The 26,055-nt window shown below is 41.9% G+C and overlaps 2 protein-coding genes across 2 annotated transcripts; both read right to left on the bottom strand.

The window, feature by feature from the left end:
* Window positions 1-5,403: 5,403 nt before the first annotated feature.
* LOC139364710 (MICAL-like protein 2) lies at window positions 5,404-19,817 on the bottom strand. Its single transcript, XM_071101694.1, has 18 exons — window positions 19,457-19,817; window positions 18,327-18,375; window positions 16,209-16,350; window positions 15,662-15,837; window positions 13,082-13,215; window positions 12,498-12,995; window positions 12,191-12,357; window positions 11,750-11,825; window positions 11,072-11,277; window positions 10,834-10,944; window positions 10,666-10,728; window positions 10,431-10,495; window positions 10,133-10,250; window positions 7,425-7,527; window positions 7,261-7,334; window positions 7,017-7,131; window positions 6,795-6,841; window positions 5,404-6,697 (listed from the first exon to the last, which is right to left on the bottom strand). Exons 1-18 carry the CDS (start codon window positions 19,597-19,599, stop codon window positions 6,594-6,596), a joined length of 2,391 nt encoding a protein of 796 aa, XP_070957795.1. The 5' UTR covers window positions 19,600-19,817; the 3' UTR covers window positions 5,404-6,593.
* Window positions 19,818-23,259: 3,442 nt separating this feature from the next.
* On the bottom strand, window positions 23,260-25,186 carry LOC139423943 (paired mesoderm homeobox protein 2-like). The gene is made up of 3 exons (XM_071175596.1): window positions 24,579-25,186; window positions 24,084-24,241; window positions 23,260-23,816 (listed from the first exon to the last, which is right to left on the bottom strand). The coding sequence occupies exons 1-3, from the start codon at window positions 24,811-24,813 to the stop codon at window positions 23,379-23,381; spliced, it is 831 nt and encodes a 276-aa protein (XP_071031697.1). The 5' UTR covers window positions 24,814-25,186; the 3' UTR covers window positions 23,260-23,378.
* Window positions 25,187-26,055: the final 869 nt, after the last annotated feature.

Genomic DNA, 26,055 nt, shown 5'->3' with positions numbered 1-26,055 from the left:
AGTTGTATTTTTATGATAACATAGCTACAGTATTTCACCCTTTAATGTGTATAGTATTGCTTACTAGGTGTGTCCAATCAATTGTGTAACCACTCCCTCTTCCAATTACGGCCAATTGAAAAGCTGTTCAAAAGAGGACATTGTATTCCTTTCTTTGTACTCCCTGACGAAGGCCATGCTGCCGAAATGCGTCGGTTTAAAAAAACAAAAAACAAACTTGGTTTCTATTGAACATGCCATACTAAAGGCATTTAAATTAACCATACGACATAGTTTGGGTTTAATGCTCCAAAGTCATGTTAAAGTGTACCGGCATCAGAAGGCTGGTAAAAAGCCATGTGAAGAGGCTCAACTAAAGTCACAGATGTTCATCATGGCTTTTACCCAAACAAAGTCTAATCTGTCGGGGATTTCATGTGTGTTAACACAGATACAAACGCAGAGAGCAAACACTTCGACAACAGTGCATAAATGTCTCGATATATTAAACAACCAGACAATAAACAACCTATTCAATTCCAGGGATTTGCATGAGAAATGGGAGTATTAGTGAACACAGACATCCTCAATATCTACTTTCAGAAGAAGACTGACTTCAAACATTATCCTGTGAGTGAGAGGAAAGGAGAAGAGAGCCAAGCCCGACAGAGAGAGAGAGCCATCTCTTCCTCTCAGTTTTGGGCATATCTGTGCTCACGATATCAAAGATTAGTACACTGTCACCGCAGATCTGCAATAAGCTAATTGCTTAATTAGCTGACCCAATTCGATAAGCTTCTTTTAGCATATTAACAAGAGCTACGTAACACATAGCTGTGATTCATGACCACTGGGTTTATTTATGGGGTTTACAATTATGAGAGTGAAATACAAAACGTAATGGTCAATAATGCTCCTTTTATAAAAGTTCTGGAAAATAACATGTGATCATGTAAAACATTTCCAGTCCATCACATATTCATGATTAGAATGCTCAGACTACTTGATATGCGCAGCTACTTTACGTCCGCTATGTGTCAGTGTCGGTGTGTTCCCGTTGAAACAATTAAGTTGAATCTGGGAATGATTTCACTGCACTCGCAATAATTCTGGACAATGGCGCATGAGGGTTAAACATAAAAATAATTTTCTTATTAGGTTGAAATGGATTAATTTACATTTTCTCTTCGCATACTTTACATACACTGTATGATCTCTTGCACAGCGCAGGAAGGTTTGGGTAAAAGAGCACTATTTGTATAAGATGAACTCATCTATATGCTAATTCATTGGCATGTAGACCTGCTTCATTTCTCTGATTCATTCCTGTTTACCTATTAGCTGTTATAGATGCAAAAGGAAATTGGAATATTAAAAACCAAAAAGCTGAAGGCTACAAAGCATTAGCAGTACATCACCCGTTATTATAGTCATATTAGGGTGCCACTGTTGGCCTTTGTTTAAGCTGCGCCCAAGAGCCAGGCTCCAAGTGAGGTTTCGTAAATAAAATGAGCCATCCCTTTAGTTAAGTGGGACCTGGTGCACCTGACAAACCATGAGGTTTCAAATGTACCTAAGCCGAGACGATGTCATATGGAAAAGGGTCCAAAGCCTGTCTTAATATGTAGCAAAGGTTTCTTTTCAGGGGGGGGCAGTCAAACTTAGTGTCTCAAAGCAACTCTGTTACATGTGCTTAGAACTACTGTGCAAGTTGAATACAACTACCTTTACTAAAACGACACATGGCAACACCAACATGGGCTTATATGGGAGATGTGACAGATCATATTACAACCAGAGCCTAAATGCTAATGTAATTTCTCATGAACTGGGCTTAAAGAGATCCAAATCGACCATTCGCTGATACCCACTTCCGTTGTGTTTAAGAGGATGACAACCTCCCTCTTATTGTCTAAGTAATTCACCAAAATTGCCACTTACAGCCGCTCAGAGTCGTACGTTTCATCTCGGAGCTTCCTCTGGTCTTTGCTACTCATCCCATTCCGACTTCCTTCCCGAAAACGCCACCACTTCATTAACCTTGCCAAGCGAGAGATAAGACAGGCAATGCATCAAAGCAGTCTGCCCACAGAGAGAGAGAGAGAACAGAGCCCAGTCTCTCCACTACACAGCAGCCTTCACACACCCAAGCAGAGACACTCCACAGACGTATGCGAAACTCAGAAGGAGCGTGTGTTCTAAACTGTGTCACTCGTAGGCTGTCTGAGAAACTAACTACCATATATCCGTTATGTTTTAAACAGTATTGAGTGAGAAGTGTGTTTTTTGTTTGAAAGCAAGGTGAACTTCCCGCATTGCCCTGTCCACAATTGGAGCACTGTCCAGAACACATCCAGGAGTCTGAAGGGAACATATTGTACCATACTGTAATGAGTGCTCAGTTACACAGAAAGACTGTCGATGTTGCATTGACCTCTGACCTTAGAGGCATGGACATGAAAGGAATGGTTGATGGAAAAGGCAGTGGAAAATAGCTTTTACCAAATTAAGCAATTGCCTGACTGCAATAATTACTGTAGCAAGATAATACAAATATTTACTAAAATCATTTACAAGACTTCTATTTCTACTACACATTTGTTTCACTTAATCGCCCTGCCCACAATTTCTGAAAAATAAAGGGTAGAAAATTATTTTCCTTTGGCGGAAACGGCAAATCCCTGTCTGGATTCTGTTAAAAGGCTTAAAATGTCACTAAATGCCAGGGCTGAGACTCCTGCTAACATGTAGGTCTTTAAGACAAGATGTTAAAGCGTTGAAAGTTACCTGAAATTGACGAGGTTAATATTCTTATCGCAAACTGAGGGGTTCTGTGAAAGTGGATATTGAAATAAAGGGTAGACGTCACCGTAACCCTTCATATTAGAGGGTATCAAACAGGACTTATGCAATGTAAACAGCAATTACTCATTGAATTGTTTATCATAGTCTTTAGATACTGGAATACACCGGCATAATTCAAAGAAATTAAATATTGTGGCGAAGACGTCACTGTCTTCATATGGGGATATCACGAAAACATTACACCAACCAAACTGTTCTTGCACAGCAGACTGGAATTCAACATTAAAATCACTTAATACATTCCTTTACTGAACATCTGAAATGCCAAATATGTCCACAGCGGCATCTCACTTATGTTTAGCACACTTTCTGATATGAAAAAGGACCAAAGGCCAAATTCTGTTCCTAGGTTTCTTTGGAGACCATCCTCTCTGGGTTTTCAGCCAAATGTGAGTCACAGGTAAAAATACAGTGAAGTCCGTCATCCACGGAGCCAGCACATAGTCTGAGGAGAGTGAGACGTTCTGGCATCTATTAAGACTTACGTTATGTACATTGTGTTGCGAGGGGAATTTTACTGATCCACAAAACCAGCAGGAAACGGATAAGTGTGAGAGTTTTATAAGACCCTGTGGTAAAGCAACTGCATTGCAGAATCTCTGTTAAGTTAAAAGTTGCTGTGGCGTTGAGCAGAAAGTCAGGCGGAATCCTGCATGCCCACTGATAACATGGTTGGATTAGGGATGTTTAAGGGAAGTGAAAATTATTCATTTGAGATGGATGAAAGCTGCACTTGTCAAGTCTACCAGTCATGTACTTTATATATTTCATTTCCACTAGCCAGCATACATCATTTCTCCTCAATGCAAATTTCTACACACCGAAATTGTGAGCATATTTACCTCGGCTCTCTCAAAACATTGACACAAGAAGTATCGTCACAAAAAAAAAACTATTCTCCATTGAAGTAAAGATGCGAACAAAACAATGCGATTCGGTTTGCCATATTGAGAATCTAATTGTACACATGCATTTACAATCAAATGACTAGACCAACAACTTTCATTTGAAATAATGCTTTAAGATTAATGTGATGTGAGTTAGACCGTGGTTTTAGCACATCTAATGACAACTTTTAGCACATTGGTTATAGTGTCAGTCCACTAAAAGTGTTGCAACTACAGTATGATGATAAGTCATAAAGTCTTTCCCGTTCACTTAGTGTTGCTCTTACAGCCTAGCAACTCATAGAACATGTCGGTCTCTCTGTACAAATATTATGATCTCTCTGATGAGAATTAAGTCTCCTGCCTGGATGGCCAATAAATTAGAGGCACGCTTCTCGTTTACTCATCAGAGCTAATGAGCCTGATAAAATTACCTCGAGGATCATAATTACAGGCTAGTGGCATAGACTGGCCCTCTGAATGAGTACAGCGCGCGCGCACACACACACATTTTATACAGGGGTTTTTAACCCATAGGCCCTCAAATGCTTACTGGTGCCTTGTTATTATACCAATTATGACAAACTATCAAATATAAATTACACTATAGATGGGTAGTGGATTTGATTGTAAAACATGCATAAGGATGCAATGTAGAGTACAGAAAAGTCCTTGTAACAAATAATTTAAATGAATTGAATGTAAAACCCTGACTAAGTCAGTTTAACGTGTGTTTTGTCAGCGCCAGTACAACACATTATTGCCACCCTTTCATAAAGATGAACCACTCCATCAGTGATGGCACATTTTGATGGACAGTGTGGACACAAAAGCTCACCTCAGAGGATTTAGTTTCAGCACATTCACAGGACGAATTGTTTTACTTATGAATATTAATGGCCCTCTAATTTGAGGCCGCTGTTAATGCTTGTCGCTAGGAGCCTGGCAAATCAGGTCCCATTCCTGTTAAAACCATGTATTAGACACCCCCCTGACACTAAGCCCTCGCCTTTGATTCTTAATTGCAGAAGCGCAAGCATTTGCAGTAGATGGGGCGCAAAGCTTTAATTAACTCGATCACACGTATTCTGTCTTGACTGTCACCTACATCACACATGGTGTACTGCACCAATACCATCCCCAGTTCCTCTCAGCTAGAAAGATGCCGTTCCAAGTTTGTGATCACAATTTCATGCATCTTCAAATTGGGGATATGTCATTTATAAGTAGCTGCAAATATATTGACGTGAACAAATCTTAATGACTTCCCTAAAACCCATATTAAATGCAGGAAAGTACATCGCTCCAAATGATCACTTCTGAGCTTTGATATTTAAGTAGGGTCCCGGCATAGCTGGTCCAGAACCAAAACATGTTGGATGAGGGCTGTGGTCTGTGCGGTAAAAATCAGGCTGTAACTTTGTGCTTCTATGAGAGAGAGCTCGAGGATCCGTTTAGATGTTTTATTAGGAACTGAACAGTCTCACATGTGAAGAAATCAAATCATATTGAAAAAACATCCTACAGTTTATCAAGGGGCACGTTAATTGAAACTATAAAATATCATGGCCGAGAATTGCTTAAAGTAAAAATATATATATTTTTAAAAAAGGCCTACAGTTAAATTCTACAAGACATTAAAAAGTTAGATATGAGTGCTTTCAAAACCAAGGATGTTCAAATTATTTATTGGACAGCAAACTCAATTAAAAATATAAATACACATTATGCACATTCATTTAACATTCTTCCAAATTTTAAAAAGTCACGAGACATTGGGACCTGTGCATACCTCAAACAGCATTTTCACAGATGACTCCAAAAGCCAACAATGTTCACTTAAAACATTGCAATAATGGACCAGGCATAAACAATGCTTCAGTAGATAATTCTATACTAATATATGTTTAATTAAACCAGGTTTAAGATTAAAAGCTCAATACAACCATTAGTTTATGAGCTACTGTTCTACGTAAGCTTTCACAATGTTATTGCATCAGCAGAGTTGGAACTTTTTGCAGCATGTATAAAATTAGCTGTCTGTACTGTGGTGAATTGGATTCAGGTTCCTGCCCGGTTTGTGTACGGTAAAACCATGGTGCCACCTACAGCACGACAGAAGAAATACAGCCTTTCAACTGAGGTAGCGTAGAACGCTGCTTACCACTTCACTGGTCTACAGATGGATTCCACTCAAAATGTTACTCGATGTTTGTAATAACATTCTTTTTGGAAGCACAAAAGACATTGGTATTAAATTGGACATACTGGAGCTAAAAACAATCACTCAAAGGCAAGCTCCTCTTTTGATACTAACAATTTAACAGTGATATGGATTCTCCTTCACCATTATCCGGTGCAACAATACCAGTTACATTATTTTGCATTGGACTTATTCTAACAGTGACTCTTGAACACCTCTTCACAACAATCCCAACCTAGACGTGTGGGGAAAAAAACTAACAAAGTTAAGCAAACCATGAGCTAAATTGTGATCCCTTAGATATACACTAACTCAAAAAGGAACAGAACATTATGATCAGTCAAGTGTCATGAGACCCATCTCAAGAACACTAAATGAAGAGTGAAAGCCTGGAGTCTCCTCAAACAAAAAAAACATTTCTAAACAAACCTTCGAGACGAAACACCAACTTGATGTGATATGTAGCTGAAAAAAAGTTGGTCTTAGACCTTCAGATCTTTCAGGCTCAGCAACATACACTCTTGTTACTTATTAGCTGAGCTCAAATACCACCATGAACACATGGTTGGTATACACACGCCGTATCACTTAAATATAAACCCAAATAAAAACAATCCAGACATGGGAAAACGCATACCTCACCCCCCACCCCAGAGCAATCAAAACGCAGTCCCTGGATCCCTCACAGTGACCTTTTTACTACTTTTGTGTCTGAACAGCATTTTGAAGGAAGACTTCCTCTTGATTTTGGATTGTTTAAGTCCTGTCCACCAGAACAAAGAGAGGAAATGACATTAAGCAAGGAACATCCCAGGGTTTAAAGACAGGGGCATTTTAAATCAACCACTTTAAATACTCACCAAGAGTCTGCATCATTTCATTCAACTGCTGATCCTCTTTGTCTTCCCTAAAAATGGAGAACATGTTTAGGTTTTTCAAGTTAGACATCCAGCTTGACCTCAGTGGCATTCCAGTCACTGCTTGAGACCATTGCAGATATTGAAATGCTACTCACATTTAAAAAAGAAAATGGGTCACAACTCACAAATTGCACAAACAATAAAGTTGCACCATTTCCCTACCTGAGCCTGTCTTCATCCAGTCCTTCTACAATGGCATTTCTACCGTTCACAATCTCCATCAACCTCTCCATCAGCCCGTTCTCTCGCCGACGCTCCTCTGTAGACTTCAGATGATCTGTGATACCAGGGTTAAGAAGACCTGTGTTTGACATAGGAGCATGACACTACAACACGGTAGCTGCTGATCTGTTAGGGGGATGTAAAGTGAACAGTTGAGGTGCTGTGTGAGCATTGTGCCGCCTACCTGGTTTCTCCAACAGTCTGCGCAGCTCACCCTCCACCCCAGGCTGCTGCCCCTCCAGGTCTTGAGTCTTAGCTCTGACAAATGCAATAAGTGATGTTTAAGCCATTGTAAATCCAAAATAGTGCATATACATTTGGGTAACATTTAACTTGACAAGTACTCACATGTACACAAGCTCTGACTCCCTCCTAATGTACGTCTGCTTCTTTCGGATCAGGTTGAACCAGTCAACCATCAGAGGGTCCATCAAAATGTCCCCCTTGCCCTCTGCAAAAGGCCAGTGTCAATGAAGTTCATTGGCAATACATTTAAAAAATGACATTTATTTGTGCAAGACTTATGAACAAAATTAATCACATTGTTCCAGTCCAACATGCACATTGAGCCTTTGTCAATGCCTAAGGGCTGTGTGTATACAAACACACCAGCCACAACCAATAGTACAAACTGGCCTGGGACAGAGAGAAGAGTCCCATTAACTCCCCTGCCTCCTATCAGCAGGACAGCCAGGAGCATGTAAGGAGTGAGGGAAGGAGTTAAGCAGTGAACCGGATAATAATATTAATATAACTGTGCCCAGATGGTGACCTTGAGCAGAGCAATCAGGCCCCCCTACTGCCCCTGCTCTGTCTGCAGCCACAGTCAGTCTCTGGGGCTGGTCAGCTATTCACCACCACCTCTCTATCACTCAAGGGGGATGGATAGTATCAGAGAGGGAGAAGGTGCCCCCATGTGGGCTGTGCCCGCCTCTCGCCTCATTGGGCCGTGGAGGAGGGAAATGGAACCTGTTCGGCAGTCACACCTCTCCCCTCCAGGCTGTGTGGGTTTGGATTCCTGTGTAAAATCCCAGGTGGGCTAGCAGGTGTCATGACTGTCCTGATCAGGTCAGGTTACAGGAGACCACAACCCTACATATTATCTCTCAACCCCAATGGAGGAGAGATCTAGGGGTCTGAAGATGTGGGGGTTTTATGACCTCATGCCTCTGGTAAATCTCAGGCCACAGACAAATTCCTTTGTCCTGTTACTATGGAGAACCAGCCTCAGCACATTAAACATGAAATAAAGGGACTTTGGAACAATGGTTTCCGTCAGCCACAATAGTGGTCATGACGATAGATGGAATATGAAAATGTATGTCATTTTTGTTCTGTTAACGGTTAATCGATGGCGTTATTACGAAAACATTGTAACGTGAAGAGTTTTCCTAGTACATGTTTGATGTTTCTACATTGTACGTTGTGTGGAAAATGTCCAAATCAATTTGTCTAAAATCAGATTTGAGAAAAACCTTGCTCTTAACTGGGTACGCCCAGTGAATTGCCCTAAAGGCGGTTACGCACACTTCTGACCCAAGGGTATAAAACCTGTGAGTAAAGAATTTACAGGGAAGACTGCGTGACCCAAGCTGCAGCTAAGGTCTAAAAACCCAACGAACCCAAAACCCAACTCAAGTTTGAAGACAAATAAATATTTTTCTACCCAAGCTACGGATGAGTAGCTGTGTCTAAGCGGGTGAATTCAAGTCGAACCACCTAGCCTCCATCTCCCATTGAATCACGGTATCTACACTTTCATTCCAACGCTGTGAGCTCTGAGCTACAGAGCTGTCTGTCCTCAGAAGACCCCTTCCAGAGCAATTGTGAAGGAACAGACTCCTAAGCCAAAAGGACACGGACATCGTGAAGACGACCAGGAAGGTGCGACGGAGAAGTGCGTCATCGAGCAGCCTGAATGGTCCACACAGAGAATCCACAGAGAACTTCCCCACATAATTACATCATTATATTCTGACCCGTAAGAGCGGCAGTTTGGGGCAAGGCTAGGGTTAGAATAAGCATAGCTGACAAATTCACCCAAATGTATATTTCTCGTGTACTTTCTTTTTCTCTCTTTGAAATCCCAATTTTGGGTAACACTCACCATAGTGTTATGGCCCGTTACACCTTATAGGCTATTGATTAGAACGTAGGATATCTTTTATCATCATTTTAGCTTTTTAGTAAATAAATATTCAACTAAGATTGGTGTGGTACGAACTCATTGGCGAGACCCGGGTCCCTGCAGATTCACAGACTATACGACGTTCAGAACGAGATTGTAGAGGTAACTGGTTAATTTGCGGCTGTTGTAAAATAGATATTCTGATATTCTTTGAGTTAATTTGGGAAATAGAAACTCAATAAAAACTATCCTGGTGCCTCAGGTTAATGAGTTAATAATTGCTTGATTCAGTTAATCACGCAATTAGAAAAACTTGTAATGACTCGATGAGCAACAGTCGTCACATTAACTAATAGAACTTCACAACGCAGGGATAACATGCTCACCATCAGAGCACAACTCAAAATTGAGAAGTGGAGGGACTGGGCCATTTCAATTGAAGTACATTAATAAATATCTAATCATAAAGGCTGGTCTATTTTGAAGTTAACTTGGAAATAAACATTGATCGAGGGTGAGAATCTCAATTGCATACTCCTTGCATCCTCTCCCCTTCTCAAAAACCATTGGAGGAGAAGGTCAGAGGGGAGGGGCTTCTGGCTTTCTCATCTAATGGGTTGAGGCGAGGAGTTCGCAATTGAGATTCTCCCATGGTGTCCTTCAAAATCCTGTCCTGAAAAAAGACCCAGTTAAGGTTGAAACATGGTCCGTCTTCTTTAACATAAACGACAAGCAATTCTGCACACAGTTAAGTCCTTCAAAAGCCAGACTAGTGTCAAAACCAATAACTTATCTAAATGTCAAAGGGAGAAAGTGTATGCAGAGGACCTCTCTCCCACTTGCTTTGGCAAATAAACAATCGCTATTAGTCAACATCAACAAAGGAAGGAGAAACACTGGGAGTCAAGGGAAGTCCCAAGGCAAGTACCTTCCTCACAGCTGCGAAGCCTCTTCTCCATCTCCACTCCCTTCCTCTCCAAGTCACCCAGGCTGTCTCCAATCTCACACAGCTCCTTCACTATCTGGTCCATGGGGATGTGATGGGACTTACATTGAACAAAACAAAGAAACTTTGTGTCACCACCAATTGCTAATCCTGTGTTATTATTTAACTATGACCTGAATTTCATAAGAATATTACATATTTTCACATAGGATAGTTATTGCCTCTGATCAGCTCTAGTAACATGCCACTATTTATGTATGAGACATAACTGACAACTTACTGAGGGGGACCTCGTTTCAGACTGGGAGGTGTTTGTGGGTGACAAATACTTCCCATTTTTGGAGCCTAAGAGGTAGACAGAACAGGATTATTACATATTTAATGGCTGACACTCAGGGAGCCATTGTCACATAAGACTTAACCTCGGAAAATAAACAGGCTAAGACATGACAAAAACAAATTAAAACAATGGTTGAGACAATGTCTGGTAATAGAAAGTGAAGGCCAGGACTAACCTGTGGAACCCTGGCGAGGCTGTTTAGGAGACATAGGGGGAGAATAATTGACATCCGTTGAGCCTAAATTAAAAATAAAAAAAAAGTGTAACCGATTAATAAACTGCAAAATATAGACTCCAAATACATTGTTGCGATGCAATCACTGAACGGAGTTCTTGTCTTTACCCGATCCTGCAGAGCTGTGGTGAGGCTTATTGGGAGTGGGAACCCTGTGCCAGACAGGAACCAGGGGAGGAGTGGACAACAGAGGAGTAGAATAATTCCCATTTTTAGTACCTAGAAGGTGAAGCGTGATAATTAAAAAAAAAATCACAAGTCATCGAAAATGTTTACTCAATCATTTATGAAACACTAAATCACTACTCTGCCAACTATAGAGGATAAGATAATAAAAAGCAGGTACCCAAGCCTCCAGAGCTGCAATGGGGCTGCTTGGGAGACGGAGCGCTGTGAGACACCGGGCCAGGTGGAGGAGGGTTGAAGGCTGCTGGGGGAATCGGAGGAGAGGTAGAGCTGATGTTGACGATGATACTAGTAGCGAAAGACTTCGAGATGGCTTCAGGTTTGGGTTGCTCAACAATGATCGCATGGTCCTCAGAGTCAGAGGTCCTGGAGAAAGAGGGTGCATGTAAGGAGCAGGAAAAGATTGGACTTTCCCCTGAAAATCAACCAATTTGGATTGAACATACAGTAAGTACAAACAGAACATTCAACCTCACCTTAAACATTTAGAAATAATGGAGATGAGAAAATAGTGGAGGGGGTCATCAGAGGGAACTCTGGGGAAACTAGTTAGTTTTGCACTAGGGTTCATGTCAGGCATAGCACTCCTTGGGACTTGTGAGGATGGGGGAGGAGAGTGGCTGCAATTTGAGCCAATCAGCCATAACGGAGCAGGGCGAGGCAGGATGAATCCGGAGGCTGGAGGAGTGGATACATGGACGCCCAACTGGTTAGCTCTCCAGATCAGATATATAATTTAATCTCTCACCCGGGTGACAATACCTGCCTTCCCTTTGTGTGGATGTACAGGATTAGAAAGAGAAAGTGGTTGATTAACAGATGAGCAGTCCAGACTTACTTCAGTCCTGGTCCATTTTTAACAGGCTTGAGCTTTGATCGCCAGTTAACAGGAGCCTCTGCACGGTCTGCACTTACTGCCAAAGAGACATACATTTTGAAAGGAGAGTGGATGATTCAAGCTCATTATCAAATTCTACAATTCTATTTAATGTTAAAAAAAATAAAAACATTTAAAAAGGGCTAAACAAGATGGGATAACTAAATAAAAAGTGGCTGTTAGTAAAGACTGCTAATGCACTAGCAGCTCATCTTATTTTCATGCACTTCAAAACAGACTTTTGTTAAACTGTATGGAAATGCTGTTCATGGCTACACCCTTGCACTAACAACAAGGTAATCGAAAGCGTTCCAGCTTTTGAAGTTTCCCCTATGACCTATTGTAAAAACATGATCGTGATAAAAAAAGTTCTGAAAATGAAATGGAATTGAAAAAGCTTGCCTTTGGTGCTGAAGGATACAGTTGTTGGTCTGGCGCTGGCTTTGTTGACTGTGTTAAGCAATTCCTTATTGCTGGTGGGGCTGGTGAAGAGTTGTCCTGCTGTGCCTGGCCCACATTTAGCCTGCTTCCAGCTGGGGAGGTCAGCTGAGCTTAGCACATCTCCAAACCTGGGAAGCAATACTATCACCATTAGGTTTGGAAATGTACATTTAGTAATAGCTGACATCCACAAAATGATATGAACTGTGGCTGTGCACACTTGAACAAGACTAAAAGCCTATAGGTAAACACATAGGCCTTTACTCACCTTCTTTCTGCTGGTCGGATAACAAAATATCTGGTGTTATTGTTGTTACAGTTCGCTTCAGCTAGTTTCTGGGTAATGACAGCCCTGGCTCGGTTCTTCTCTTCCTCAGGACTCAGGGGTAGCCTCGGCAGTCCTGAGGGCTTCTGGCTGCTGGAGGTTGAGGTAGATGACTGGAAGAACCTCTGCCGCGCTGCCTGGGTTCTCTGGGCCGAGCTGGTCCAGGGTTGGGGAGCTGGGGTGGTGGTCTCCACAGGCTTCAAGACCACCTTGATGGGGGTCGAAGACACAGAGGTGGAGCAGGAGACAGACTGGACTCTGCTGGTGTCACTTTTGGATTCAACTTTTGCGCTTGGGCATCCGGTTTTGATGACAACCCCAGAGGAGGGAGGCTCGTTGCAGCCATTCTTAGTGTTCTGGTCATCATTACAGATGAAGATACCTGGCTCCTTCCCTGGTTTATAGGCCCCAGCCAGGAGGACGATGGAGCATTCACTGCACCTAGTGAAAGGTGCAACATAAAAAGGTGTCAACACGTTTGAACCATAATGGTGGAGCTGGTTTCTATGTTTAAAGTGGACATTTACTTGAAGCAGCTCCTGTGGTAAAGCTTCCCCTCGATAAAGTGCCGTTGGACCAGATGAACGTGGCATTTGCACACAACACATTTACTGCTGAGAGTGCCTGTCTTATTGGACCTCTCCACCAAAACTTCAGTCTTCTGTGGAAGAGAGAGAAGAAGAAAAAGTGTTTGTCATGTAAACTAACCCCCCCCTGTCAACTGCGTTTATTTTCAGCAAAATTAACATGTGTAAATATTTGTATGAACAGAACAAGATTCAACTACTGAGACAAACTGAACAAGTTCCACAGACATGTGACTAACAGAAATGGAATAATGTGTCCCTGAACAGAGGGGGGGGGGGGGGTCAGAATCAAAAGTCAGTCAGTATCTGGTGTGGCAACCAGCTGCATTAAGTACTGCTGTACTCCGCCTCAGACTGCACCAGATTTGCCAGTTCTTGCTATTGAGAGCCGGGCTCGTCGCTGGCCATGGCAGAACACTGACATTCCTGTCTTGCAGGAAATCACGCACAGAAAGAGCAGTATGGCTGGTGGGGGGATCACGTCAGGATGAGCCTGCAGGAAGGGTACCACATGAGGGAGGAGGATGTCTTCCCTGTAATGCAAAGCATTGACATTGCCTGCAATGACAACAAGCTCAGTCCGATGATGCTGTGACACACCGCCCCAGACCATGACGGACCCGCCACCTCCAAATCGATCCCGCTCCAGAGTACAGGCCTCGGTGTAACGCTCATGCCTTCGATGAGAAACGTGAATCCGACCATCACCCCTGGTGAGACAAAACCACGACTCGTCAGTGAAGATCACTTTTTGCCAGTCCGGTCTGGTCCAGCGATTGTGGGTTTGTGCCCATAGGCGACGTTGTTGCCGGTGCCGTCTGGTGAGGACCAGTCTTACAACAGGCGTCCAAGCCCTGAGTCCAGCCTCTCTCAGCCTACTGCGGACAGTCTGAGCACTGATGGAGGGATTGTGCGTTTCTGGTGTAACTCGGGCAGTTGTTGTTGCCATCCTGTACCTGACCCGCAAGTGTGATTTTCAGATGTAACAACACCTGCACAGGATCGGTACATGTGGTCTGCCACTGCAAGGACATTGCAATTTACTGCCCTGGCAACATCTGCAGTCCTCATGCCTCCTTGCAGAATGCCTAAGGCATGTTCACACAGATGAGCGGGGAATCTTTCTTTTGGTGTTTTTCAGAGTCAGTAGAAAGGCCTTTAGTGTCCTAAGTTTTTATAACTGACATTAATTGCCTACCGTCTGTAGGCTGTTATTGTCTTAACGACCATTCCATGGGTGCATGTTCAATGAACCATAAACAATTCATGAACAAGCATGGGAAACAGTGTTTAAAACCTTTACAATGAAGATCTGTGAAGTTTTGGATTTTTACAAATTATCTTTGAAAGACAGGGTCCTGAAAAAGGGACGTTTCGTTTTTTGCTGAGTTTAGATACACATGACCAAAAGTATGGACACCTGCTCGTCAAACAACACAATCCAAAATCATGGACATTAGTAGGCAGTTGCTCCCCCCTTTGCTGCTAAAACAGCCTCCACTCTTCTGGGAAGGCTTTCCACTACATGTTGGAACATTGCTGCAGGAACTAGTGAGTTCGGGCACTGATGTTGGGTGATGAGGCCTGACTTGCAGTCGGCGTTCCAATTCATCCCAAAGGTGTTCGATGGGGTTAAGGTCAGGGGTCTGTGCAGGCCAGTCAGGTTTTTCCACACCGAGCTTGACAAACCAGCGTTAAGATTTCCCTTCAGTGGAACTAAGGGGCCTAGCCCAAACCATGAAAAACAACCCCAGACCATTATTTAGCCACCAAACTTTACAGTTGGCACTACGCATTGGGGCAGTTAGCGTTGCTGGCCAAACTCAGATTCAACCGTTGGACTGACAAATGGTGAAGTGTGATTCGTCACTCCAGAGAAAGCATTTCCACTGCTCCAGAGTCCAATGGTAACGAGCATTACACCACTCTAGCCAACGATTGGCATTGCGATCTTAAGCTTGCGTGTGGCTGCTCGGCCATGGAAACCCATTTCATGAAGCTCCCTATGAACAGTTATTGTGCTGACGTTGCTTCCAGAGGCAGTTTGGAACTCTGTAGTTAGTGTTGCCACCGAGGAAAGACGATTTTTACACGCTACAGCACTCGGCAGTCCTGTTCTGCGACTGACCACATCGCAGCTGAGCCATTGTTGCTCCTTTACGTTTCCACTTCACAATAACAGCACTCACAGTTGACTGGGGCAGCTCTAGCGGGGCAGACATTTTACAAACTGACTTGTTGGAAAGGTGGCATCTTATGACAGTGCCACATTGAAAGTCACTCAGCTCTGCAGTAAGGCCATTCCACTGCCAATGTTTGTCTACAGAGATTGCATTGTGTGCTTGAAATTATACACCTGTCAGCAATGGGTGTGGCTGAAATAAAATCCACTAATTTGAAGGGGTGTCCACATACTTTTGTATATATTGTGTACATTTAGTAGTTCATCTAAATGTATGCCTGTCAAATATATATATATATATATATCTCTTTAAATAGACATTAAAGAACCATTTGTACCTGAACAGCAGCTCTGGTTGCTTTGGGGGAGGTTTTCACCATGAGAGAGGGAGGTTGGCGATTCTCTATAGCCATTTTAGACACTATGGTTTTGGCCACCACCGGGAGGTTCTTCTTTCCACACGGCTCCTCCTTGGAGCCCTCAGCTGGTCTTTTCACAGCACCCACCCCTCCAACTGGAAAAAACAACATTGGCTATCAGAAAGCAGAGGGTTGAGCCACAATACTCTAGTCTACAATACCTGAACCAATAGCTCAGTAGAGATGCTTTGTGAAACTGAAATAGTTTGAATATCCTATCTTTTAAACCAATAACCCTAAACAATTTGAAAAACATTTGACAAGTTTTAAATGTACTACTGATTGTAAGGACAGGCACATTTCACTAAACGGGTTTGAAGCAATGTTTTCACCCAATTTAACACAACGCGTGTATTTCTCACAATCACCTTAAGTAACACCGCACCAGGAAAGAAAACACTTAAAGTGCAACATATAGGCTAGTGCTCCAATGTAACGAAGCTGCCTCAAGTCAAGACAGTCTTACTAGGGTTGCGTCCGTGGAAGTAGTTGTAGTACTGTGAGACGTAGGTGAGGACGCTCAGTCGGTCTGGGATCCTCAGGGCCACCATGTCCTCTGCATCCAGCAGAGCAGCGATCCCCAGCTTGTCCTCTGCAACCCGGAAAGCCTGAAGTTAGAAATAAACACTTGTTTTATTAACCAACCCTAAAGTCATAGAGACAACAGGTCTCGGGGGATTGGAGTTCCCCCTAGCAAGCAGAACACGTAACATTGTACATGTTTACAAACTTAACTTTTAAGACTTACAAAGCAGAAGTAATAAGGAAAAATCTTACATCATTTGAATAACACTTTCCCAATGTTCTTGAGTGTTTCTTAAAATACAAAGAAGCTACTTAATTTAACTGTAAACAAGCCAGACAAAATGGTATCTTCAGAAATAGAAAATAGTGAAGTCCAGCCAGCAGCTGTTTGTGGCCCCATGCCGGGGAGGTCTGGACAGGGGGTGAATAATGAATAGCACATTTCCTGTGCACACTCAGCCCTGGGAACAAGGAGGGAGAAGGACAACGGGGCATTGTTTGGGATCAACCTGATGTGCTCATTAAAATGTTAAAGTACAGCCTTGCAGAACGGCATATCCGTTCGTGTTGGAGGAGGAGGAGAAAGGCCAAACAACTTCTACATTTGTGAGATTCTCTGTATAACAGAAACGGAACTGCCCATTGTTGCTGTACAAAACAGAGTCTGGACAAAACAAATGCATATTTGAGTCTGCAGTGACAGATACCCACCACTGAGAGAAACCTGACACACATGAAGGACTGGGACCTCCTTGTCATGAAATAAAGACTACTGTCAATGTATATGGGATTACCGCAGACTAAAAAGAAGTAGCTACACAACATTGGTGTTTGGACTCCACCATGGGGGAATTCCTTCCTAGTTGGTTGGTCAAATAGACTAGCGCTACTAAAACTGAGAAAAAAAAACCTACACTCTTCTGTGTGGCTTAAAACATGTTCTTCTTATGCAACCCCTCAAGCAGTGTTGTCTCATCATACTGTCTAACATTTGTAAATGGACCTTTATCGTGCGGATCGAGTGGCCCACAGATAACAGTAAGCCTCATTCATAATGAATAACCCAGGGAGCCTCTTCTAGTACTCAGGTTCTTAACAGACGCTGTGGGGGATCGGCACGACTAGCAGCTAGTGTTTTGCAACAGATCCTGGAGAGCATAGAACACTGAGGTCTGTAATCCCCAAAATCAGAGGAAACCAGCACAGAGAGAACAACTAAATTATGGACAAGTCCCAGCTGCGCTGTTGTTTGACTCATTCTTATCCTAACAGTCCTAACACACTTCCTGCTATGAAGGAAATAGAGGGGGTGGGAGGGACAAAACAGTTGGTCAAATAATTCCAAAGAGTTAACAACAAGTTAAATTCAACCAAGTCAAACATAGTATCTGATGTTTATAGTTAAGCCGGCATCTGTCGAAGTATCAATAGAAATGAGTGCAACTAGCCCAAGTCACTACCAAGTGAATTGTTAGGCAGTATAACTCACTGACTTGACACGTTCCGTACAACTCGCAGATGACATTCTCCTCACATTAAAACAGCAACATGGGACATACCTTGTATAGCACCCCCAGGAGAGATGGTTTCCCAAACTACAGTTGGTATATGAATAACCTTGCCTGGGACATGAAATCCTAGGAATCCATGTTGTTCAGTTATCAACTGGGAAAGACGTTCAGCATTTGGCCACAGCGTTTACATACTATGCATGCTACAAGCAATAGGTCACATTTATGGTGAGCCATCACATTCTTTTCATGAGTTGCATTCAACATCACCCTTCAGAGCAAAATGTGTTTGCCCCAGTTCAATAGAAACACTGAGGTATATATCAAAATAACCATGAATTGACTTGTGCACAATTCCAGTCCTTTGGAGACGTCACTAATAAAAATTAATGTTACAAAGCACTTGATGCATTTGTAACAATGCAATCACCTCAAACACAAACCAACTGACTTCCTGATAAGATGGTCAAACAGTTCAGTATGGTCATGTCAATGTACAACCTTTAACTGTAATGATGTACTGTCTATTTATGCATGCAACATCTTACCAAGTTGTTGTTGTCAAAAACATCCTCTTTATTCAGGGAGTCGTAGTCTCTGAATATAGAACACAGCGAAATTAATAATTCACATTGTGGAGGTTGATCAAAGGTTATTCCCATGTGAATTTGGGTGCCTAACTGCCCTGTTCAAGGAAAATAACCAGGTTTCTGGGATACATCAAAGATAATATCCTAGTCCACTAGTATAGCAAGAAATCTTGTGGGAATGGTTATGCTGGGAGGTTTCTTTCTGTTTCAGACATTTAGTACATAAAATCAAATGTGTTCTCTTGTTAATCAAGAATGATGTTTGACTTAACCTGGAAACTCTAAAAAGTTTGACTAGGGCACATTTCATTTCCATTCATGTGACATTATGCAATGTATTGATTAAAAATAAAATATCACATGTATACCTACATGAAACTATGGTAAAAACATACCTTACTCGTAGTTCAAAATTCACTTATGAATATTTGCCTATGCTAATCTAGACTAATTGATGAACATGCTTAGATAAATAGACTACATTTTTTATTCAACCAAAATGTTGTCAAGCCTCTGGCTAGAGGGGGGATTCCCGAGACCATTGTTAGACAGGAAGCCACTGGGAATACTTTCCTTCAAAATAAATAGAACATGATAGCAAATAGCGCTTCGTTTCTATTGTATGTAGTGTTCAAGGGATTACATTAGGCCAAACGTTACATGAGAACATTACTTTTCTAAATCATGATTTGAAGCTATAGTCTAAGCTACAAAATGTGTTTGCAAAGTAGAAGACAATGACAAAAACATTAAAATGCTGTTTGGTTATGATAAAAAGGTACGGCGACAGTAGGCTAAGGTTTCCCAAACTCGGTAAAGTTAGGGCAAAAACCAAAAACGTCTAACATTAAATCAACTGATTCAAGTCAACTAATCAAGTTTTGATCATTTGAAACCGAGTTTAGAAAACGCCGAGGACGGTTATTCATAAATATCACAATATTTTAACTGTAGTTTTAGCAGCGAATGCCCATCGAAGTGTTTGGAAGTATTGATTGTTTGCAGCTGCTAATGATCTGTTGCACCTGATTAACCATTACGTTGAACATCAAATCTTCAGCCAAATCTAAAGTCATATTAATGCTTACATTAGGTCCGGTCTGTACTTATGGATAAGCGCACAGAACGCCAACCCGTCCCTAAAAGAAGTTGTCATGTTGATGACAGCCACATCTCGGTACCCATCGCACTGAAGTTTGCACCACTGTTGAAGCGCCTTGATGGCAGCCATCCTTCCCGGAGCGCGTCCTGTCAAATGACTCCCGAAAAAAATATCTATACAAAAGAGAAGTATGCAACCAGTGGTGTTATGTCTTATTTCAGGTGATGTACAGGTAGTAGAAAGCAAGATACCGATTACCAAGAAAGAAAAGCCAGTTCAGTGTTCAATCATCAGCTGATGGTCGCGACTGATTCGCCACCATTGCATAGCTCATGAAAAAGTATATTGGCGTGACGCAAGGGGGCGAGGCTTTGGTTCAGTAGCCTAATTAACGCTGTTAATTATAATTTTACACCGTGACATAATTGCACTTTTTAATAATCACAGTGTTGGCAATGAATCGGCCCTTTTTAGTGTCTGTCCGGTTATCAAATATTCATTTGCATTATGTCCTGAATAGTCTATTTCAGAGAGGTAATCATTGGTGTAGAAATATATATATATATATATATACATATATAATATTTACACTATTGTTGAAGTCTGTGTGGTTTTAATATCATTATAATTTTGATGGACAAAATAGGCTATAGGCCTACATTAACGCACTAATGAGCAGACATTAGTGTTGAAGCCTTAATGAGCAACTCAATTAGGCCATGAATACAAAGGATTCGGCTGAGTCCTTTTTTTGCTCATTTGCATATGGGTCATTTGCATATGGGGCATTTTCATTCGAAAAACCAATGATACATATTTTAAGTTACATGTTGCAAACTCGGAAGAGGCTTAAAGTCTCCATGAAACGAATTAACCCAGAATCCAGACCCACTGACCCATTTTGGGTCACCAATGGTGGTTTCAAATTTGACCCAAATGAGATGGGCCCAAATGAAGATGGAGTGACTGGGGGATACTCTCTAATTGTGATTGGACAACAATCAAAAACAACTTGAGTGTGTCTGAGTATGACCCAACATAGGAGAAACTGACCCACCAAGAACTCGACGACCTCAACTAGATGCATAGTCTACAAAGAGATTAGATGGACATTGATATATTTACAAACAGCAAAAAAAAAAAAAAAACATTTACTTGGTGTAAATAATACAAGTAGCCTAATACAGAGTAGGAACAACATAACAAAAATAGAAAACAAAATACATTGGGGAAAACGTGTGTAGTATCACTGTAATTACACTGAAACGTTTTTTATATTCATTGTTTTAACATAATAGCAAAATATGTGTTACCAGGCCTTGAAATCTACAGAATATAAAGATATGGACAGTTTAATTATTACTGAAGCAAATGCACACTGGCAATAAATATCCTGATGACAATGAATATACATACAGTTATAATAATACCTATGGGGTTTTCTCATTTGGGCAAAAGACCGTCCTCTGTCCTCTCTCCTCCATGACCAGGAAACCGATAACTGGTCAAGAGTGTGTCAAGTTGTTAGGAGGCAAACAAAAGAGTGTCCTCCCCTTCTCAATAGCCAATTTTCATCAAGGATATTCATGTGTATCTTACCGCGGAAGGGTTTTGAAATCTCCCACACCCCCTTTGAATCAGCGTATTGATTTGTCAGAGGAGAAAAACATGCACATATTTAAAAACAATATTCTCCTTGTTGTTTGTTTTATCTATAAAATCTCACTTAATTTGTTTTGATCACTTTACACTTAATTTGGTGATCCACCCCAATAAACGTAATTTGCATAATGACGAGTCAGTGGAGAAGGACCGTATCATTTCAAGTAAGCGCATTTCCATCCACGTTCACCCTCCTCGCCTACTGTCCTCGATGACCTTTTTCCCTTTACAAAGGAGGCAAGAGAGGACGGAGGAGGTGAGTAAATCTAACTGATAAAAGGCCCATGAAAGGAGAAGAGATTTCATTACCAGAGGGGGGCACTGTTAAACTTCTGAAAACATACAGAAGACTCAAACACTCAAGCAGAGCCGGCCCTGGGCACAAGTGACATAGGCGCTCGACCCCCCGGCCTTAATGGGGCCCCCAACTAAAAAAAACTCTACTCTACTTAATGTTCAGCTTTAGAATAGTAGAATACACAAGATGCGTCGTGCGTTAGCAGTTTTCCTCTTGCTATGTCAGTCACCCAAATAACTCCTCAGCTAGCATTTTTTAGATTGGTAAATTAGTCTACCCAGCTACCTAAACTTGTAGTATAGTAGTCATGGGCAAATTAATTACCGACCGGGCACAAAGGGCATGTGTGCAGGGGCCCTTACCTCCAGGGGCCCCCCTTTGATTTTGTTAGTCACTCTCAATCAGATATCATATCAACATGCTATAAGTCATGGCAAAATATGTCGAATTTTAGTAAATTAACTTTAAAACTTAAAATGTTTCTCTCCGCTGTCAAAGGGGCCCCTAAAAGGCTAGGGCCGGCCCTGCACTCAAGATTTACATTCTCCTTTCATTACAATCCTTCCAACTCCCTATTCATATCCCCAGATTCTGCATTGGAATTTGCAGTGACCTTGGCCAAGTGGTGTCATATCCCATGTTTCTTCCACAGATCTAAAGGCTGTTCATGTCATACAGGAGATTGGCCATACAAAAAAGGCCAACGTCTAAGCCCGAAGGAAGTGCTCTGACTGTGAGGCTGAAAATCCATTAGACTTGGAACAGCTGCTCTTTCCATGCTCTGAAAATCAACATAATACAGTTTAGTAGGAGAAATAGTGTCAACTCTGGAAAAGTAGTGATAATGATGATACAGGCTATTCTTATAGTCCCATCCTGTAAATATGTTTTAGTCGACTGTACTTTTTAAAAACATCGATATACAGTATAGCTCAAGACGATACAATATGTGAGTCGTCTTGATATACATTTTGACAATATCGATAAAATATACAAACAGTGATAGCCTCTCTGAGGTATTTAAATGACAGCACTGTTGTAAAAAGTTCATCTTTCTCAGCAAAAAACAACATGTTTTGCCTCGTAATCTTCAGAAGGCGTTCCTGTCATTGGGGGCAGTCATTTTTCAGCCACTTCCATTGTTTCCTGCGAGGGCCTGTGGCAGCACGCAGACATCCTGCCTCTCGGTCTGCAGTGAAGGTAACAGGATAGCCCCGGCCAGGGTTGGGCTTGTCATCGATGAGATCATTGAGAAGTCATCAGAGCGTTTCCTCTTTTGATTTGACCCTAATCTGATGGCTAATGTAAGAGCATTTAGTCACCAGTAATAAGGATATACTATATATTTATAAGATGTTGTTATGGATATACTATATATTTATAAGATGGTACTATGGATTTACTATATATAAGATGTTACTATGAATATACTATATATTTATAAGATGTTACTATGAATATACTATATATTTATAAGATGTTACTATGGATATACTATTAATTTATAAGATGTTACTATGGATATACTATTAATTTATAAGATGTTACTGTGGGTATATTACATATTTATAAGATGTTGCTGTGGATATACTACATATTTATAAGATGTTGCTGTGGACATACTATATATTTTTTGATGTTACTATGGGTATACTATATATTTTGGAAAACATTCACCTCTTCCTAGTCTGAACATTTAAAATACATGTTTAGCGTGATTGTTGATAGAAAAAGATGTCCAGTACAGAAAAATAATGCCATTTCAAAACACAGTACATTCATATAATATTAAACAAAAAAATCAGCACCTTTTGTAAATGTTAGTTCATATCCTCATTGAATAACAGAATGAATAAAACCAAGGATGGAGTATTTAGGCAAGTTGCCTCAACCATGATGAGGTCTTAGGGACCTGTTTGCAAAAGCCACGCAGAGAGAAAGAGCCATATCAGTTGCTCTCTCTGTCGTCAGTGTTCTGTGTTTGTGTCTGCAGTGCTGATGTCTCTCCTCCTCCTGACCTGGCCACAGTGCTGTGGATCTCAGCCTCGTGCTCCCTGGCCTTGGCCCTCAGCTTGGCAATGCTACAGCAACGGAATTCTTCTGGACTGGGCCCTTCCATCCCCTCCCATTCCCCTGCTGGCCCCTGAATCAAACCCTGTATGGGGGTGGTCACTACAGCAGAATGAGGTACTTTAGTCCAGGGATAGCTTCCTTTCTCCTGCCTCCTCCCCCAGTGCTCGCCGTCAGAGCTCTCTAGTTCCGGTAAGCTCTTGTTGGGTTTGTCTGTTGTGTCCTCAGCATTGTTCTTCCTGGGAAATGGCTCTCCAAGCTGGCCCTGCAACTTCAGCTGCCTCCGCATCTTAGCCCGGCGGTTCTGAAACCACACCTGGTGAAAATAGAATCAATGTAATATGTAGAATATGAGAGAGTGAAATCTCTTACAATGCAAAACATTAGTTTCGATAAAAAATTCAGTATCCACTAGATTGAACAGTTTTTAGTCATAAACAAATAATATATATATATATATATATAAATAAAAATACAGTAACACTGTGGCATGAAAGCTGATAGAAACAAAGATGGCTTCTAGAAATCAGAGTTCATGCATTAGTGAAAATGGTTTGTAAGGAAGAGGGTGTTGGGACCGTACCTGCACTCTGGCCTCGATGAGGTCCAGTCTGAGGGCCAGGGCTTCCCTCATGAAGACGTCAGGGTAGTGGGTGTTCTCAAAGGTCTTCTCTAGCTCCTCCAGCTGCCAGCTGCTGTAGTTGGCCCGCGCACGACGCTGCTTCACTGGCCTCTGTTCATCTGGAAAGCACAGCACAACCACCAATTACACAATCGCCAACGGTTGACAAGGAACTAATGGCTCTAGATTGGATAATTAGCGCCGCCGTTCATTAGGCCCTCTTTAACCGTGCTTGATAATTGATTGTTAGTTAGGAGCTGTTAGCAAAATCTTTTGTAAACATTTACACTGCCATTAGATAGTGCTCAATGAGTCTCTATGAGAAAACACATTCCACCAACTAATAAGCCAACACGTATCTGTATTAAATTGTCACACATGAATGTAAATATCCATGTGCTCTCCAGAGTTACAGTAATTCTGACATTCTAAGGCAGACTGTTGGTTGGAACTCACCCATGCTGGCCGTGAACTGCCCCATCCCAGCTGCCTGTGTGGCCAGGAACAGAGCCTCTTTGCAGGGCTCTGGTTGCAAGTAACTCCGCAGGGACTCATAGCTGATCAGGGCCCCAGGGATCAGGATCTGTGGAGGGGAGCCCAGTCTTGTGGGGAACGCAGGGAAGAAGTGAGCTGCGGAGGAGTGGAAGACCGCAGGTAGAAGAGTGGAGACCAACTGCCCAGGGCCAAACATTATCCAAAAGCTCTTAGAGGAGTCCAGAGTCTTAAGTGTCAATCCACTGGTATTAAAGGGACAGTCTGATACCAAAACAATGGAACGTATCTCAGAAGCACTTCACAATATCGGAGTAAACATTCTTGTTGAGGTTGGCACAAAATGGAGCAGAGTCCAGTTTAGAGGCTTCTTTACCACAGTGAAATCAAATAGGGCTGTTAATGAAGTACATCACCAGATCCAGAATGAAAGGAATCACAGAATCTTCCACCATAAATTCTGAGGGATGAATTGCAGTCATCAGCCATACATTGACTTTCGATCCAGAAGGCTACCTAAGATGAAGGTTGACATGGAGACTCAGGAGGAGCTCAGGTGAGATGCAGGTGATGGGTGGGAAGGCGAGAGACGACTGCACTCAGCAGGTAAGGGGGTCTCACCTTAGTCTGGTGAGGTTCTCTCTCCTATCATGCTGTTCCCCCTCCTTCCTCAGCAGTCACATGACTCACAGTGGGCCCAGACTGACTCCTGGGTGTGAGAGAGAGGGCTGGGCTTCAGAGAAATGGAGACTGGAATGCGAATCTGACCCATGATCCATCTCCAGGTAGATTTTCACACCACGGTATCATTCAATCAAAGTCCATTTAAAACCACAATGTACACTTTATCTTCTTCAACACACCAATCCCATACAAGGTTTCGCATTCAACTTACATCATAGCAGCAGCTTCCACCCTCCATTTCATGTTGCACTCTGCATGGATTTGGTGTCTGAGGTTTACTTTGAACAAGTTAAGACATCTTTTAGCTTCGGAAAATTTCAATCAAAGTGATGGATCAGACGTCAAGGTGTGGAAATGACAGTAAAAAACAAAAAGCTTGAACGTTCAGTTGAACACGTACACCACAAATACTTGAGAATATCGCTCGTCTTTCAATTAATAGTTGTCAAGCAGAAGAAGAAGAAAGGATTCCGATGACAAACTGGTACAGCCCGTCGGAGAGGATCAAAACAGGCTCAGAGGTGCCAAACACAGAGCCACTGTTGCCAAGGTAAACAAGTTCACGCTAATTACACCACCTAATTGACATGAAGTTGAATGATGACAATTAGCTGGATCGAAAATGTTTACCTAACACTTCTTTCCTGATCTGATGTTAATTTTGGATGTTACACACACTAAATGCAGGCATCACACACCCCAAAAGTTTATACAATTAAAAATAAATGCTTTCCTAATAGCAAGGTCTAATCTTTCA

Source organism: Oncorhynchus clarkii, chromosome 13 (assembly GCF_045791955.1).
Source record: "Oncorhynchus clarkii lewisi isolate Uvic-CL-2024 chromosome 13, UVic_Ocla_1.0, whole genome shotgun sequence".
NCBI classification, from domain to species: Eukaryota; Metazoa; Chordata; class Actinopteri; order Salmoniformes; family Salmonidae; genus Oncorhynchus; species Oncorhynchus clarkii.
The sequence above is the reverse complement of the archived record's forward strand: the minus strand, read 5'-3'. Positions and strand labels throughout refer to the sequence as shown.

Bases quoted from the DNA above. Each gene is read 5' to 3' on its own strand.
- LOC139423943 (XM_071175596.1), bottom strand. From the start codon at position 24,813: ATGTTTGGCCCTGGGCAGTTGGTCTCCACTCTTCTACCTGCGGTCTTC. The intron at 24,242-24,578 runs GTGAGTTCCAAC...TGTGCTTTCCAG, and splicing joins GCAGTTCACGGCCAGCATGG to ATGAACAGAGGCCAGTGAAG. The intron at 23,817-24,083 runs GTACGGTCCCAA...TATTTTCACCAG, and splicing joins TCATCGAGGCCAGAGTGCAG to GTGTGGTTTCAGAACCGCCG.
- LOC139364710 (XM_071101694.1), bottom strand. From the start codon at position 19,599: ATGGCTGCCATCAAGGCGCTTCAACAGTGGTGCAAACTTCAGTGCGAT. The intron at 11,826-12,190 runs GCAAGCTTTTTC...TCTCTTTGGCAG, and splicing joins TGTATCCTTCAGCACCAAAG to TAAGTGCAGACCGTGCAGAG. The intron at 10,729-10,833 runs GTAAAGACAAGA...TTTTTAATTTAG, and splicing joins CCACAGCTCTGCAGGATCGG to GCTCAACGGATGTCAATTAT.